Consider the following 18,911-nt stretch of genomic DNA (forward strand, 5'->3'; position numbering starts at 1 on the left):
TGTCAAACAGACAAACAGCTGCAGCTCAGCCAAACCCTCTTGCCTCTCCTCCTCCCCTCCCTGCGGCGGGGCCCCCGGCCTCCACTGAAGTTTGAAAGCATGAGAGTACCTTCTAATTTTTACTTTGATTATTTACTTTTTTTCCTAGTTAATTTGATCAAGATTCTGTACTGAATTTTACCTATTACAGTGTTTTCGCCTATTTTCATTCTTTTTCTGACTTTCAGATCATGTAGTTTTTCCCTTGCTGTAGTTAAAACCTGTTGTTATTGTCCACAATTAATTAATTAATTTAATTACGCTTAAGTTTTATTTTACCTTGTCAATCTTGAAAAACATTTTAAGCCAGAATTATGAGGTTATAAATCCTAGGGAAGTCTGATTCCTAACCTTAATTATTTTATTGTGTTTCATCTAGCTGTTTTCATCATGAGAATTAAAGACAATTTCAACCCACAGGAAATGACTAAATGATCCTGTAGAAAGTGCAATAAAAATAACTTTGCTATTAAGTAGTTAATTAAGCAGTTAATAGCACTTTAAGTAGTATTAAGTAGTTAATAGCACTTACACTTAGTGAAGCTAATATATTCTATTTTAAGCATAAGAAATCTAATTTTCCAAATTTCATTTTCTGTGTAGCATCTAGAAGGTACTCAACAAAGATCTGTTGTATAAATGAGTGACATGTCAAATGCTAAGTAAAATTTAGAAAATAAAAATACTTTAAAACTTTTCTTGGTATGATTATTCATGTTAGTAAATGCAAAAGTTAGGACTGTTTCAGTATAATTTATCTTAACTGCAGCTATATAATCTTTTCTAAGCCTTTCCTTAGTACTTTGGTGCTGTGTGTCACTGATTACTATTTCATACTTCATGTGCTTTTATTGTTTTTTTCTATTACATACAAGTTGATTTTCACTTACTTATAGTTTCTAGACTTTTAAGTTTATATCAGTTTCTACTAGATTTAGAAATGTAAAATAAACTTTTGTACTCTGGAAATCCTAGACCCTAAAGATCAATTAAAAACATGCATCTTTAAGGTCTAGGATTTCCAGGGAAATATTTATCCATTCACAGCTTTGTCTTTGTACCACATTAATTAGTATCAAGACCCTCAAGCAATATATCATTCTATTTGGTATAATTGCTCTTTCACAATATGTTTTATGCAGGTCTCTCAAGCAACTTAAATACTTTTTAAAACTTGCTTACAAAATAGAGACATGTAGAGACTATGTATTTTTATCCTATAATCATCTTTCTTGAATAGACTTCATAGTAGCCATAACTTACTTCACAATACTCCATTGTACAGACCTTCCTGATTAAAATGCTTTGTATTATGTTGCCTGTATTTTACCTTATAGATATCGGCTACATGTTTGAATGAACATATCTTCCATTTATATCTGTTTCATTGCCATGTACTATAAATATGCCTCAAGCATGTTTTATTTTTCCCATTTTCTGTTTTTGTATGCAACAGGTTTGTTTCTATGTTTTTACATGTTTGAATATTTATTTCCTGTTCTAAGTAGTTCTGAATAGTTCAAGACCCTTTTTTTCTTTTTCCTTTTTTTTTCTAATGCTACGTTTATCCATAATTCTGGCTCGTGATCAGTCTATTCTTTCTAAAGGGGAGATAACTAGTATGTGCTTCATTAGTGGCAAGTTTCCTCTCCTCTTTTTGTTAAGAATTAATGTCATGATATTGTAAATCAACTATATTTCAATAGAAATATTTTAAAAAAGAATTATCAAACTAAAAATAAATAAAATCACCTAAAAAATTAATGTCGGGCTTCCCTGGTGGCGCAGTGGTTGAGAGTCCGCCTGCCGATGCAGGGGACACGGGTTCGTGCCCCAGTCTGGGAAGATCCCACATGCCGCGGAGCGGCTCGGCCTGTGAGCCATGGCCGCTGAGCCTGCGCGTCCAGAGCTTGTGCTCCGCAACGGGAGAGGCCACAGCAGTGAGAGGCCCGCGTACCGCAAAAAAAAAAAAAAAAAAAAAATTAATGTCATATTATGAGAGTCAATGTGTATCTTAAATTTCTGTCATTTGACTTAGTTTTGTGATCCTCAAACCTCTCATTATTTTTATTTTATTTTTATTATGAACTATTGTTGAATCTTGTGATTATTACTTCATATTGTTCCTCCTCTGGGAACCTCATTAAATTTCGTCTCTGCAGTCAATATATTAAATTTTTTTTTTCTTGCGGTACGCGGGCCTCTCACTGTTGTGGCCTCTCCCGTTGCGGAGCACAGGCTCCGGACACACAGGTTCAGCGGCCATGGCCCACGGGCCCAACCGCTCCGTGGCACGTGGGATCTTCCCGGACCGGGGCACGAACTCATGTCCCCTGCATCGGCAGGCGGACTCTCAACCACTGTGCCACCAGGGAAGCCCAATATATTAAATTTTATAAGCTCGAAACACAAGTTCTGAAACCTAATTACAGTTGACCCTTGATCAACATATGTTTGAACCTCCTGGGTCCACTTACATAAGCAGACTTGTTTCAATGGTAAATACTACAGTGCTACACAATCCACAGTCGGTTGGTTGAATCTAAGGATGTGCAACTGTGGATTCAGAGGAATCTTGGATATAACGGAGGGCCAGCTATAAATTATATGTGGAGTTTTAGCTGTGCAGAGGGTCGGCACTCCATTCCCTGCATTGTTCAAGGGTCAACTGTACTAGAAACCTAATAAACAGTCATGAGCTAACATCAGGTATTATTTACTAAGGCAGAAAGCCCCAAACCATTTATTTTTATGCAAGACTAAGGCTAGAATCATTGCCTACAAGGGTGTATTAACTGAAGTCGGTAGTAGTTCCTTTATGCCTTTGTCCAGAGAACCTTAGTTCTATGATTCTAGCGTGTTCCCGGCAACTGATTTTTTTCCCTCAGACTTATCAGTTAAGAGGGTGACCACCTTATATGAACTCTAGTAATTTTTTTAAAATTTCATAAGTAAATGTAGTCAAGAGATATTTTCATTATTTCATGTCATTAATGTTTAGTCTCAAACTTTTATCTTTTTAGAGCTATCTAAAGTTTACATTATTAAAATCATGTATCATTTATTGTTGTTTATTATTTCTTTCTCCAGGTCTAAAATCCAAAAGCATTAATGATCTGGTGAAAGATATAGTAAGAGAACAATTTAAAATTTTTCAAAATGACATGCAGGAGACCATAGTGCAGCTCTTCAAGACTGTATCAACTCTCTCAGAGGACCTTGAAAACACCAGACAGATAATTCGACAAGTTAATGAAACCGTGGTTTCAGTAGCAGTCCAGCAAAAGTCTGTTTTAATGCAAGAAAATAGGCCCACTTCGACTGATATACTGGATCTAAAAAATCGCATTGTGAATGTAAGACAAGAAATGACTTTTACATGTGAGAAGCCTATTAAAGAACTAGAAGCAAAGCAGACTCATTTAGAAGGTGCTCTAGAACAGGAGCGCTCAAGGAGCATTCTGTATCATGAATCCCTCAACAAGACCCTTTCTAAAATGAAGGACATGCAGGAGCATCTTTTATCAACTGAACAAGTATCAAATCAGAAGAGTGTTCCAGCTGCTGGATCAGTTAGCAATAACGTCACTGAATACACGTCTACTCTACATGAGACTGTAAAGAAGCAGGGTTTGATGCTGCTGCGTATGTTCGATGATTTGCACACCCAAGATAGCAAGATTAACAATCTCACCCTTGCTTTGGAGATGGAGAAAGAATCTGTCAGGGAGGAATGTGAACACATGTTATCCAAATGCAGAGATGATTTTAAATTTCAAATTAAGGACACAGAAGAGAATTTACAAGTTTTAAACCAAACATTGGTTGAGGTTCTCTTTCCAATGGACACTAAGATGGATAAAATGAATGAGCAACTAAATGATCTGACTTACGATATGGAGATTCTTCAACCCTTGCTCGAGCAGGGAGCATCCTTTAGAGAGACAATGACGTATGAGCAACCAAAAGAAGTAGTAGCTACAAAGGAAAAAGTGGAAAATCTGATGACTGCTGTTAGCAGTCTAAATTTGCTTATCAAAGAACTTACAAAAAGATACAACTTACTTAGAAATGAAGTACAGAGTCGTGGGGATTCCTTAGACAGACGTATCAATGAACATGCCTTAGAAATGGAAGACGGTCTAAATAAGACAATAACTATTATAAATAATGCCATTGACTTCATTCAAGATAACTACATGCTAAAAGAGACTTTAGATACAACAAAGTATAACCCTGAGGTCCATCACAAATGTACCCAAAATATGGAGACTATTTTGACATTCATTTCTCAGTTCCAACGTTTGAATGATTCTATTGAGATTTTGGTCAATGACAATCAGAAATATAACTTTGTTCTGCAAGTTGCCAAGGCCCTTGCAAATATTCCTAAAGATGAAAAACTAAGTCTGTCCAACTTTCAAAAGATTTCTCAAATGATCAATGAAACCAGTTCCCAAGTGATAAAATACCAGCAAATTATGAGTCATTTGGAGGAAAAAATACTCTCAGCCACAAACATTTCCAAAAATTTTGAAACTCGGTTGCAAGGCGTTGAGTCTAAAGTGACCAAGACGCTCATACCTTATTATGTGTCACTAAAAAAAGGCTTTGTGGCTACAAATGAGAGAGACCAGGCTCTACAACTGCAGGTACTAAATTCCAGATTTAAAGCACTGGAAGCAAAATCCATTCATCTTTCCATTAATTTCTCTTTACTTAACAAGACTCTCTATGAAGCTTTAACAATATGTCATGATGCTTCTACAAGTATATCAGAACTGAATGCTACCATACCCAAGATAAAAGGTTCCATACCAGATACTCAGCTTCTTCAGAAAGGTCTGACAGAATTTGTGGAATCAGTGATTGAAATAAAAACCCAAATTGCCCTATCTAATTTAACTCGGTATATAAATCAGTCATTGTCTGGTAGTCTTGCAAACATTGTCAAGTCACAGAAACAAATAAAACCATTGCTGAAGAAACCCAATACACTTAAGAAACCAACAGTGAATCTGACCACTGTCCTGATGGGCCGGACCCAAAGAAACACAGACAACATTCTACTTCCTGGTAAGCTATTGTTAAAAATTAACTTTTAATCTCTTTTCCTATTTAAGTGGTATTTAGTAGGTCTGTATGGTTTAGCAAGACCATAAGATATAAAGAACACTTACTTAAACTTGAGTAAATAGTTAAGAAATTCAAAGATCCCTGATATATTATTTGAAGCTGATTTTATCCTATATAAAGCAGGCATCAATACAAAACAACTGTTTATAGTGTAAATATTTTTCTACATATTTCTTAACTTTTTTTCTGACAAGACCCCTATAAAACAATCAAGTTTGCCCTTGTAGAACATTTTTCTTTACATGTGTAATTAAAGGAAGCTATTAGACAATGAGCTCCCTGATGAGTAAGACCAGATTGTATCCTATTCATTTTGGTGTTACCTGGCAAAGTGTCAGTATGCAACAGGAACTCAGTGAATATCTGTTGAATGACTGTCTGGCTGAGTGAAGGTACAGTGAGCAGGTATTTAGTTTGGGCAGATCACAGAAGGCCTTGAATGACAAGCTAAGTATCTTAGTCCCTTTGGGCTGCTTTAACAAAATGCCACGGACTGGGTAGCTTAGAAACAACAGAAATTTATTTCTCGACGTTTTAGAGACTGGAAAGTCCAAAATCAGGGCCCTCTTTCAGGTTCACTTGGTTCCAGTAATTGCATGCTGTGTCCTCACATGGCAGAAGGGGTGAGGGAGCTCTGGGAACACTAATCCCATTCATGAGGGCTCCATCCTTATCTCCTAAGCACCTCCAAAGGCCCCACCTCCTAATATCAGCAACTGTGGAAGTTACGATATGAACATATAAATTTTGGGGAGATACATTCAAGGCATGTAGACATGATTTTGTAAAGAACGGTCTTTGAAAATTTCAAGCAGAGCATTGGGTATGGTGAGAACTGTGTCTCAGAAGCACGAAGCTAGGAGTAGCGTGTAGCATGACTACAAAGAAGAAATCAGAGATACCAGTTAGGACACTATTGGCAAGATCAGTGAAAGCCAGATCTTAGGAAGAGGTAGTTGCATCAGAGGAGATGGGTATGAATAGTGTCATGAAAGTAACATCAACAGAAACAGAAAGATTGTGGGAAAATTAATGGTCTAAGGAACAACAAATCATGATTCCGGTCCTAGTTATTTCCGTATGTTTCTGTGTAGCCTTGAGTAATTCCCCTCTCTGGGTCTCGGCTTCTTCCTTTTATGAGATGGGATTGCAGTAGGTATTTTTCTGAGCTCATTAGTAGAAATATGTTGCAGACTGCATTGCTGTAAAAAAACATGAGCTTTTCACAGCCTGAATACACAGCACTTGGGGAGGGGAGAGATCTAGAATATTCTGCGGTTTTGCATTTGGGAAATGAGAGGGTCGAAGTACCATTGACAGATGTTGTAAACACCAGAGAAGCACACATTTGGGAAGAAAGAGGAATTTAGTGTAGTGCATATAAACTACTTAATAGTCTCTCTGTATGAAAGAAGTGTTTTATTAAGATGTCTGGCATATGAGTAATATTAAATAATCTTTCCACAATGAAAAGAATAGCTACGGACTCTTATTAAAAGAAATACAGTGAACCTCTCATATGAGTCTGCTGTTAAAATATACACTCATTTGGATGAATTTTGAATTTTATTGCTTTTTCATTACAGAAGGGTAATCATTATCCTAGCTTAACATGACCCTTCATGTTTAATCTCTGAATGTTCAGAGAATATGAAAAATCACAGAATAATACAAAGTTGAGTTGTCTCTTGACTATTTAAGCTATTGTATTTATTTATGACTCCTTCCAAATTAATCTGACCCAGGAGGACTAATCTTACCATGTGGGATCACAGAACAAATTATTTAGGCTTACACGTTTCCAAGAGAAAAGTAGTATTTCAGTACAAGATGTTCTTACAATAATCATTTTAGGAAAAATATTGAGTTGCTCTTTCTCCAAACTACTTTAATCCTTGGTTCTCTTGTGGACACTGCAAATGAGTTTCAGTTAAACTCTGCAGGATATGTGATCATACACCAGGCAAACTGGGTCATTCTTTTTTCCTTAAACCAAAAAATACCCGTATCTCTACAGTAAGTATAAATTTAAATAGCTTCAAAATTAATTGAGTTAAGAGACTCAGTAGAACATAAGAACTAATAAACTTTCAGAGTATAAAGAATGCATGTTAGGAGCTTATAAAAATTGCATTGAGACATTTATATCAAGTTGACTCAATATTGGGCTTAATGGGCTAATAATTAACTTAGTACTGATTCTCTTTTTAATGATGCCTTGATATAATTGTTTCTTGCTCCTTTATTTACTGTAAGTAGAATTTTTCTAGGCCTCAAGTTAATAATTAATTAAAAGTTCTTTATTTTATCTTTGTAAAGATAACCCATAATGATGTCAGGGCAATAAAGGTATATTGGCCTAATTTCATATGTGGGGCAGATATTCACTGTACCGCAGGATCAGCAACAAAAATGTGTGAGGCCCTTTCAAGTGGATGCATAGATATGCGTGCTCATTAAGCCGGCTCTGCTTCTATGGGTCGTAAAACTGATGGTATTCATTGAACAGCTGAGCAGGTAAAGTCTATGCAAGATAATGAAACCAGTGGACTCAGGCTAAATTCTCCTCTAAGAATAAACCAATTGCAAAATAAACTACTTCCTTGGATACCAACTGTGAGACACACTGCCATACTAGTTAAATTTGGCTGTGTTTCCTTTGACTTTTGCTATGATACTGTAAATACTGTCTAGCCACATTACTCCCCTACCTAACACCAGAAGGTAATTTATCACGATTTTACAAATCTCACAATAATATTATTCAGATTATAGCCACCATCATTTGCAGAATAAATGCAGTTTGTAGAAAGAAAAACCACAGAAACATAGTTTTTAAAATTTAATCTTGTTTTTTCTTTTTTTTAAATTGAAGTATAGTCGATTTATAATATAGTGTTAGTTTCAGGTGTACAGCACAGTGATGCAGTTATACGGTTATACATATATGTTCTTTTTAAGATTCTTTTCCCTTCTGGTTATTACAAAATGTTGAGTAGAGTTCCCTGTGCTATACAGTAGGTCCTTGTTTTTTGTCTGGATTTTTTGTTTGTTTGTTTTTTTAAGATGTTGGGGGTAGGAGTTTATTAATTTATTTAGTTATTTTTGCTGTGTTGGGTCTTCGTTTCTGTGCGAGGGCTTTCTCTAGTTGTGGCAAGCGGGGGCCACTCTTCATCGCGGTGCACGGGCCTCTCACTATCGTGGCCTCTCTTGTTGCAGAGCACAGGCTTCAGACACGCAGGCTCAGTAGTTGTGGCTCACGGGCCCAGTTGCTCCACGGCATGTGGGATCCTCCCAGACCAGGGCTCGAACCTGTGTCCCCTGCATTAGCGGGCAGATTCTCAACCACTGCGCCACCAGGGAAGCCCTGTTTGTCTGTTTTATATAGAGTAGTGTGTATATGTTAATCCCAACCTCCTCATTTATCCCTCCTCCCTCCCCCTTTCCCCTTTGGTAACCATAAGTTTGTTTTCTATGTCTGTGACTCTCTTTCTGTTTAATCTTAATTTTAATAACTGATAACCTCCTTTGAAGCCTAATAATAGTAATACTATAATGATGTAATATTGGACACCATGTATTAACACTTACTACATCCCAGGCACTGTACAAATTATACTACATATGTTCTTTCATTTAATATCTATGAGGTAGCTATCATTATTCTTATTTTGAAGGTGAGTAAACTAAACCTCAGAGAGATGAACTAAGGGATCCTGCCTAAGGTCATGCAACTAGTAAGTGATGGAGCCTGACTCCTGGTCTGTTGGACTCAGGGCTCCGCTCAACTACTGTACGGAAGTAGATTGTGAAGTCTATTCACCTGCCTTTCTCTTCCTTCTGCTTGTGTTTGACGAATCATATCTATCTCAGAGTCTGGCCATATCTGAATATTCCATATGGCCAGAGTTGATATTCCCAGGGAGTTTGCTTTCTTGAGGACCCAAATATTACCACTTGTTTCTGCGTTGACCAGAAGGAAGTGAAAAGGCTACTTTTCAGTTTAGCTTTTCTGTGTTAATGGCCAGTGGGCAGTTGCCATTGAAAGTTGGCATCAGTTGTTCACCATATCTTCTCTGAGCTGATGCAGTGGGAGGTAACATTCAGAGTTCTCTTCCATATCACTTTCTCCTGAGCCATTCCCACATCCAGTTATGCTAATTATGATTCCTCTCAGGCCAATTCTGATAGATAAACTGTTCTGGTTGAATCCCTAAATATTTGATTTGTTTCTAAACAAAAGTCCAGTAGACACCAAGAGGATTTTATTTCCTCTTTGAAGACTTGTTTGTGGAGCAATTGGCAGATTTGTCCCCGCAGAGCAGGTCGGGCTGCTTGCCTTGCAAGAGGAGCTGAATCCTGAATTGAACTGTTGTAACAATGTCAGCAGCATGGCTGACGACGCGCCTTCTGCTCCTGAGACCATTGACTCTTTATTTTAACCGTTCCTCCAGTATTTACTAAGTATATTTAACTCTCCTTAATAAACCTTTTATTCATCACTGTCACTTTAACTACTCTTCTTAAGAAAGACTACGTTCTGTAACAGATTTGGCAGTATACCAAATACAACTTTTTAAATTATCATTTCTGTGAATATAAGCAATTTAAAAGAAAAAATAAGAACCTAGTGAATATTTTACTGTCTTACATCACTTTAAAACCATTTCTAAATTCTGTGACACAGCACAGAGGCAGTTGTGATGACTAAGAAGCACTGAACTTGGAATCAGGAAAACAAAGTTTAAGTCCTGCCTAGCAATGTGTTTATTTGTAAAAGTCATTTATTTTTCTAAAACTTACTTTCCTCATTTATAAAATTAGAATAACATATCTACCTTACAAAGTTTGAGAATCAAAGAAATCAACTTTCATACAGTGTATTATTGAGGTAGTTAGGACTATATGATACAATTTTCTCAGCTATATTCGATGTTTATATTTTATTTTCTCTAAAATTTTCACTTAATATTTGATAGGTAATTATTTCCATGTAGCAACGTAATTTAAATGCTCATCGTATTCCATTGTTCCATCGTTAATTTATGTCACTGTGTTTTAAACTCAGCATGTGTTGATAAATGAGCTTATGCTTACCACATAATAAATCAAAAAGAACAGGATTAAAAATATAAAGGCTTAAATGTATAAAAATGCATGGGTACTGACAAGCACTAAAAAATATCCACAAAAGTGTTAACAAGAGTTTTTTCCAAGGTATTTCAACTCTTTATATGCTTTTCCATATCATAAAAAATAAACATTCTCACATATACCTCAGGATAAGTTGACTTCTATACAAAATATTGACTATAAGCTAATTAAATTTTGAAGGATAGCTACTTGAATTGAGTTTACGATGTGTTCTGTAAGGTATCCAAAATGACACACAAGCTTGCTATGCTAGAAGCATTCATGGGACTCAGCATTTAGTTATACACACAGCTAAGGATTATTACAGTGAAATAATAGATGAGAGGATCAGCAAGGGGGAAAGACCCAGGCGGAGTCTGGAGAAATCCATGCGTAGGCTTTCTTATGCTCCCTCCCTCCCATGAGGGGGTGTACTTCTATGTGTTCTGTTTTCCAGTCACCAAAAAATGCAGTCACATGTGTGCAATTTTTCTGCCCAGAGAAGACCATCAGATATTAAGCTCTCAAGGGTTTTATTGGGGCTCACACTGCTATAACAATGTACCATAGATAAAGTGGCTTATAGTCAAGAGAAATTCACTTCTCACAGTTTTGAGATCAGGCCAGCATGGTCAGGTTCTGATGAGAGCCCTCTTCTGGATTGCAGACTGTCAACTTCTTGTTTTATTCTCACATGGCAGAAAGGGAAGGAGTGAGAGAGTTCTCTGGGGTCCCTTTTAAAAGGGCACTAATCCTATTCGTGAAGGCACCACCCTAAATACCTAAATGACCTAAATACCTCCCACAGGCCCCACCTCCTAGTACCATCACCTGGGGAGTTAGGAATTCCACCTATGAGCTTTTGGGGGACACAAACATTCACTCCATAATAGGGCTGGTCACGTAGGTACCCTCTGTTGAGCACATACCAAAACTCCATACTCTAAAAGGAAAGTAGACGTTCAGCATAAACCATATAGCTTGTCTGAAGAGTCAAGGCACTGCAAAAGACACTTTTTAAATAGTTAGAGAATAGAGACAAGCCAAGTTCCCAGGCATAGATCAAGGGAAAATCCTTGCAAGTCAGCCTTTCTAAAGGCAGCAGTCTCAGGCCTGTTATATTGACTCTTTTCTGCTCATGATATTAAAGATATTCTTTGTGTCAGAGTTGGTTAGCAAACCTGTCTTCTGGGGACAGCCTCCCCAGTTTGTGTCAATAAAACATATCAGTATTGAAAAGAATATTAAATGAACTAGTTTTTGTTCATTGTTCCCTGGGAGAAGAAAAGACTCCCCTAGTTTTCCAGAGGATGCCCCTTTGTATGGAAGGATGACAGTTGAAGAGAGGATGCTGACAAAATTAACAATCCTTTCCTGCTTCATGTCTTGCAATAAAGTGACCATGGTACCTAAGGTGAACAGTCAGAAACTCATGCACTTGACACTCACATCTGAACCAAAATTTATGACACATGGTCTGACAATAAAAAGGAAATGGGACAGGATACCAGGCTCCATTTACATAGTCACTGCATATGCTGGGATTCGTTTTCTAACAAGAATCACAGGAGCTATTTCTCAACAATAGACTGTTTCTTTGACACGAAAGTTTTGACACCAAATTTGATTATTAACTGGTCTGTAATTAAATACACTGAATAGATGTCTTTCCACCAGTCCCTGACAACACTATAAGTTCAAAATTGCACACGATAGTATTATTTTGTGCTGTATTGATTATCAAACATGAAAAAGAATGTGCTGGGATTATTAAATCACAGATTGTGACCATGTGGCACAGCAGTCTGAGTGGACATGATACTCGCATCTTGACAAAAAAATTGCAGCATAAAAAAATAGCTCTGCCGTATATTAACTGCGTATGAAATTTGGAAAACATACCCTAAAAGTTGTAATTGCCAGTTTTACTATACACAGCCTCAAAGTGGATCTGAATGGAAATAAGTATTTTATTATAAACTTAATTTGAATTATTCAAAGCTGTTTATTTTGAATATCATTGTTTTAGGGGAAAATATCACATGGCACTTTGTTGATACTATGGATTAATGAAAACTCAAGTCTCTTCACCTCTTGAACAAATTACCAGAAAAATTATTACACAGTGTTTGGACAGCTAAAGAAATCAGTGAAAGAAAGTTATTGTGTGTCAATGTGCCAGAGTCATATAGGAATTAAAATACACATCTAACTTTTACAAAAAAGGAAATCAATTTTTATAGTTAATCAACAGTCCTTTAAGAACTCTTTTCTAGGCTTTATAATCCTAAGCAAGCGTTAAATTTAAAATTTTTCATGGATATTTAGATTCGAGAGGCATCAGCACAAATATTGTGCCAATAAAATCAGGTATTGTTATAGATGCTTTGGATACATCATAACATTTAAAAAAATTCTATCTTCTTGGAGTTTACACTCTAGCAAGGATAGAGAAAAAAAACGTAAGTAAAAATGTAAATTACATAGTATGTTAAAAGGTGATAAATATTATGCATAAAAGAAAAAAAAGAGAAAGGTAGAGAAGCAGAGTTTTGTGGAATGTGCTGAGTGTGTTGGGAGCCAAGTGCAGTATTATTAAATAAGATGGTGGGATAGGCTTCAACTGTGGGAAAAATAGTGAATTCTGCAGGCAACTAGGGATATAATGGAAACTTTGTTATTTTGTTGTAACAAAAGTTGACAGCGGAAGATGTACCTACAGAGTAATGTGATATTTGGTTGTTATGTTTTAAGTTTTAAAATTTTTTCCATGTGCTTTTGAACACTATGCTGTTATAAAGCTGTTTTGAATGTGAAAGAAAAGAAACATGCCACAGCATGTACTAAGCACTAAATGAATGTTATAGGAGTTCATTATCATAAGAGTTTCGTGTCTTATTGAGAACTGGATGTTTGGACAAATCTCACGGAAGAGGTAGCTTTGGGCTGAGCATTTATTCAATCAACCGTTTACACACTGTGTTGAGTATAATATGTTTAAATTCATCCTATTGTTAACAATTAAACATTTTTGAGCAGGAGTATGACATCACCTCGTATGTGCGTTATTACGATTTATTTTGCATTCTTCCACAGATCAGTCAGAAAATTATTACAGCAGCCCTGGCTTGAATAGATTAAGACTTCAAATAGTGATAGAGAAAGGAACAAAATGGAAACTAGGAATGTTAGTTAAAAGTGAATATATATTCAGTAGAAAACAGCTAATTGAAAATACAAACTCTTAGAATAAAGAATAACACCAAAGTTTAAATAAAGCATCAGTGATGGGAAGTTGGTCAATTCCATTAATGGAAATAGGAAGGTTAAGGAGGAAGTACAGTTGTACACAGGAAGAGAAGTTTATTCTGTGATACATGAGTTTAAAGATCTCTTATCCCTACAGAAATGTCCAGAAGTCATTTACAAATGTAGGTCTGGAACCAAAAGAGGGTTTGTAGATAAAAAGTGGAAATTATTGCACGGAAGTGATATCTGGGGGCAAAGAAGTGAATTAGGTAGCTAAAGAAAAAGAAAAGAACTGAAGACAGAAACATGGAGATTTCCTTTATTTGAAGAGAGCACGGGGGTTGGGGGAGGAGTAATCAGAACCATCAGAACAAGGAAAGTGCGTGATTCTCTGAACTCAAAGTCTTTAAGAAAAAGACAAGAAGACATAGTGATGTAGGAGACCTGTGCAAACAAAATAATAGAAGTAAAAATATTGGGGAGAGGTTTGATTTTTATGGTATAATTTACATAGAGTTCAAGTCACTGTTTTTGATGTGCAGTCTATGAATTCTGACAGATGTGTAGTCATGCAATCACCACAACAATGAAGATGAAGTACAGTTCTATCACCCCCCAAAATTCTCTTACGTAACTTTGTAGTCAAACCCTACCTCCACTCCCAGCCACTGGCAACCAGTGATCTGTTTTCTTCCCTTACATTTTCAAAGTGTATTAAATCATACACTGTGTGTAAGCTTTTGAGTCTGGCTTCTTTCACTTAGTATAGTATGTTTGAGATCCATCCATGTTGTTGCATGTATTCCTCTTCATTATCAAGTAGTAGTCCATTGTGTATGGCTGTACTACAGTTTGTTTACACATTTAGTAGTTGAAGGATATGTTGGCTGTTTTCAGTTTGAGGTGATTCTGAATAAAGCTGCTATAAACATTCACATAAAGGCTTTTGTGTACACATATGTTTTCATTTCTCTTGAGCTAATATGTACCAGTAGCATAGCTTGGTTGTAAGATAATTACAGTTTTAACTTTATAAGGACAGGCCAATCACTTGCTATTTCCATGAGTAATGTATGAGAATTCTAATTGCTCCACAACCTTGTCAGCACTTGGCACTGTCAATGTTGTTTATTTTACCATTTTAATAAGTGTATTACTGTATCTAATTGTGATTTTATTTTGCATTTTCCTAATGACTAACGTTGTTGAGCATATTTCAATATATTTGCTGTTTTTAATACTTCTTTTGATTGAAGATTATGAGAAAAAGGTAAAACAGATGATAATATCAAATAAAAAACATTAAATTTTTGGGGTCATGGCTTAAGATAAATGAAAATAGTTTAATGACAAGGGTTATAATAAATCATCTGGGACAGGGCTACTTCATTTGGTAAAGATTGCTGATATGATTAAATGAGCTTTAAATTATATTTGAAAGGTTGAGAAAAAAGATCCCAGAAACAATATCAAGAACAACAGATGCGATTTAAAAAGAAGAACAAAAATTAAAACTGACAATTGAAGGAAAAGTAGTAAAGATGGTTGGAAACAATATTGCCATCTGTCTATACACCAATGAACAGAATATGAGTGATTAGAGCAATGAATCTGAAAATGTAATATAAACAACTGTTCACATTTCTAGAAGTTGTTGAAAAGGGACATATGAAGTATTTTTAGAGCAATGGAAGGATAAGTATTATTTGATAGGTATAATTTTGATAAATGATGCAACAGAATAGCATTGAAAATTAATGCATCCATCGGTATGAAGGTGAAAACGTGTTAGAGAGCATTGGCATCAGGATGAAAGATAAAGAAAAGTTCTAATGTTGTGTGGATACAGTATCTAGAGCAGATACTGGTGGATTTGTATAATGTTTTCCTGTGTATGACAAAACTCACCCAGAGGCAGTGATAGGTCTCCTCACTAACCTGTTTCAAACTCCATTTCTGCCCTAAGCAGACATCAGAGTTATCTGCTCTCTATAACGTTACTGTTTAAATGAAGAAATAAAAAAATAAAATACTGATGCTAAAATAGAACTAAGCTTTACAAATTTAAAAATAATTTAAATAAGTAATTAAGAAAAGTAAAACATTATGTTATGTAAAACATATTATATATGACATGTTAGGGGTACTATAAATAAAAATAGAAGACATCAATATAAAGCGGCCTTTCATTTTATTCATTGAATACCTATTGAATAAGTGCTGAATGAGCGCCAAGAAAGGTTGAGTGGACAGAGTGGTAAATTCAACACAATCCCTCTTCTCACGGAGTTCAGACATTAAGCAAGTAATTAAAATAAAGAATGGTAAATACTGGCAAAGAGAGTGCATTGAAAATGTAAGGAGCTCTTCAGTCAGTTCAAATTTAACATGAATATTTATGAAATATGGAAGTAGGATTAATAGAAAAGTGTAACTTGAGCACATATTAGGGCACAGAAAGCAAAGATCAGAACAAATTGAGACTTATGAAACATTCCAAGACAGTGGTAAAAGAATTTTAGTCATGTTCAGAGCAGGGAAATGAATATTAAAAGATTAGTTATGCTCTTTGCACAAGACAGTAGAATGTTGAGTTGGCAGAACTTAACTAATTGTACGATCTCCAACAAAGAAAATAAATGGACTGGAAGGAGTTTAAGAGGTCATGGAAGCCCAAGGTAGAAGTTGTGGAAAGTCTGCTTGAAATAATTCTATGTCTCTAGAAAAACATGCCAGTGACATCATAGCATCGAACTCTGCATGATGTTTTAGAACATGTGATGAAGGGATAAGAGTATTAGATTAAGGATGAGGTCATCTACTCCATCTTCCATTGATTTGTTTATTCATCTTTAAAAAGACAATTTAGCACTTCTATATGTCAGGCACTGTGCTAGTCAATAGTGACACAAAGTTTAAGAAATGGAGGACCTGAGCCCTCACCTCACAAAAGCCCACACTCATTGGAAGTAAGGACAAGTGAGCAATTACAGTAGGGTATGATAAATTCAACAGAACTTCAGAGCATCAGACAACAAAGAAGAGAATTCATACAATTAATTCTATCAAAAGGGATGAGGAAAGATGTCAAAAAGAAAATGATGCTTTATTGGAGTCTGATTTTTCCTGTTAATTCAAGAAGAAATTGCCTATTGAGCACAAATATGTACAGGAACTTATTATAAAGGTAGCTAACCATTTTTAAAGTATTTTAGTAATAAAGTAAAAAAATATGAGTCAGATGATATACAAAAGTAGATTTGTAGCTGGTTGCATAATGAAATACAAATAGTCTCAAAGGACAAATCAGTGCCAACCAATCTTTGGTTGTATGTTATAAGGCTCTGTACTTGACACTGATCCATTAAATATTTTTCTCAAAATGGGAATATAGTCAATATTTTATCATAACTTTAAAGGAGTATAGTTTGTTAAAATATTACATCATTATATTGTACACCTGAAACTAATAACATAACACTGTAAATCAACTACACTTCAAAAAAATTTTTTTAATTCTAATTATACAGGCATGCAGTTTGGTCACATTTTATATGAATTAGAATTATTAAATATGAGGTAGAATTATTTAAAATATTTATAGATCTGACTCTTGAGACAAATGTTAAAACAAATAACCCTAAATTTAAAAATCATCAGTGACCATGATTTGAAATGAGTGAATTGCAAACTGTTTACACTATTTCCACAAGGTGGAGCCACAGTGGTAACTGTGGCCAGTAATGTATTCTTCCAACCTTTCCTCTCCACGTAATTATGAATTATGTTTATAACCGTATTCACAATTTGAGGCTTCCTAAATAACTGAAATTATTCTATACCTAATAAGTGAACTGAAACTTGCCGTCTTCAGCAAATCAAACATATTGGGGATTTACCCCACTCTTTTACTGCTGTCTAATATTCCTGGATGAAAAGATACTATAAATTCATTTAATAAGTCCCTCATCAATGGTCATGTAGGTGTCCTACAATTTTTCACTAGTGCAAGTAATATCACAAAGAACTTTCTTGAATAATTATCTTTGTATACATATGCAAGGGTATCTGGAATATATATTCTGGCCAGGAGAAATTTCTGACTCCAAAGCAAAAGAACCTTTTTAATTCTGTCAAATATGGTCAAATTGTCCTCCTATTCGAAGGTTCCAACAATATAAGCTCTAACCAACATTGTATGAGAATGCCCATTTTCCTTCATAGTGCATGATTATTTTGTTTTTAAATGTTGCCACCTGATAAAATGTTGGTGGTGGTAATTTGTTATTCCTTAATTAGTAGTGAGGTTGAATAAGCTTTGAAAATTTTAATGAGCTTTTGTAGTTTTTGTTCAATGATTTGCCAGTTCATATTATTTGCCCACTTTTCACTATTTTTACAGGTTTACATACTTTTTCTTTTGGATTAGTCAGAAGTTTTCATTTGCTATAATTAGTCATTACATTGTTGTAGCTGTTAAAAAAAATAGTTTCTCTTAATCTGGCACTTTGAAATTCTATAATGGGTGGTTTTCGTTGCAGATGAGTTTTAATTCTTAGGTGGTCAAATGTCAGGATTTTTCTTATGGCCTCTGGGTTTTGTTTATTTTGTTTGTGTTGAAAGAGCTTTCCAAAATTTTAAAGCTCAACAAAGGTATTCCTTTTATTTGATTGTAATGCAATCATATATGTTTTTTTCACATTTAGTATTTTTACACACATGGAATTTATATTTCTATGGATATCCAATTAGCTTAGCACCATTTCTTGAATAGACTTTTTTTTCTCCAATGATTTGAAATATTACTTTTGTCATGTACTGGTTCCAAATATACATGATTGTGTGTCCAGATAGTCTATCTGTTCTACAGTTGACCAAAATCTTAATATTTACCACACATAAATGCAGTGAATCACAGAATTAGTCCCACTTCCACAAAGCAGGAAAGGGCTTCAGAAGAAGCCGCTCAGGTAGTTCAGAGATTTGCACGAAGTCCCATGATTACATTGGTGGGTGTCCTGGGCCTGGGAATGCATTTTCCTTAATTCTAATTCTGCTGCAAACTATGATTGGAGATCAACAGGAAAACAGGTCACTTTTACCCTCTTTCATCTTGATTCTTTTTCAGTAACAGAGGAGTATTCAGACTGTAGTAGATCTCCATGCCAGAATGGGGGCACATGTATAAATGGAAGAACTAGCTTTATCTGTGCTTGCCGACATCCTTTTACTGGTGACAACTGTACTGTCAAGGTGGTGGAAGAAAATGCTTTAGCTCCAGGTAAGAAAGTACACGCATCCTTGGATTTGCTCAAGGTCATAAAAACATTTTTTGAACTGTTTACGAATGAATG

The 18,911-nt window shown here is 35.4% G+C and overlaps 1 protein-coding gene across 1 annotated transcript in view; it reads left to right on the forward strand.

Moving 5' to 3' along the window:
* The window catches only part of MMRN1 (multimerin 1), a 72,304-nt gene that overhangs the window by 51,377 nt on the left and 2,016 nt on the right, over positions 1-18,911 (forward strand). Inside the window, exons 9-10 of the mRNA XM_027116918.1 lie at positions 3,130-5,115; positions 18,686-18,838. Coding sequence (XP_026972719.1) covers positions 3,130-5,115; positions 18,686-18,838 — 2,139 coding nt within the window. The remainder of the gene's footprint in view (positions 1-3,129; positions 5,116-18,685; positions 18,839-18,911) is intronic.

The sequence above is a fragment of the Aethalodelphis obliquidens genome, unplaced genomic scaffold, assembly GCF_003676395.1.
Source record: "Aethalodelphis obliquidens isolate GAN/ISIS:26980383/991018 unplaced genomic scaffold, ASM367639v1 scaffold17, whole genome shotgun sequence".
In the NCBI taxonomy this organism is placed as follows: domain Eukaryota; kingdom Metazoa; phylum Chordata; class Mammalia; order Artiodactyla; family Delphinidae; genus Aethalodelphis; species Aethalodelphis obliquidens.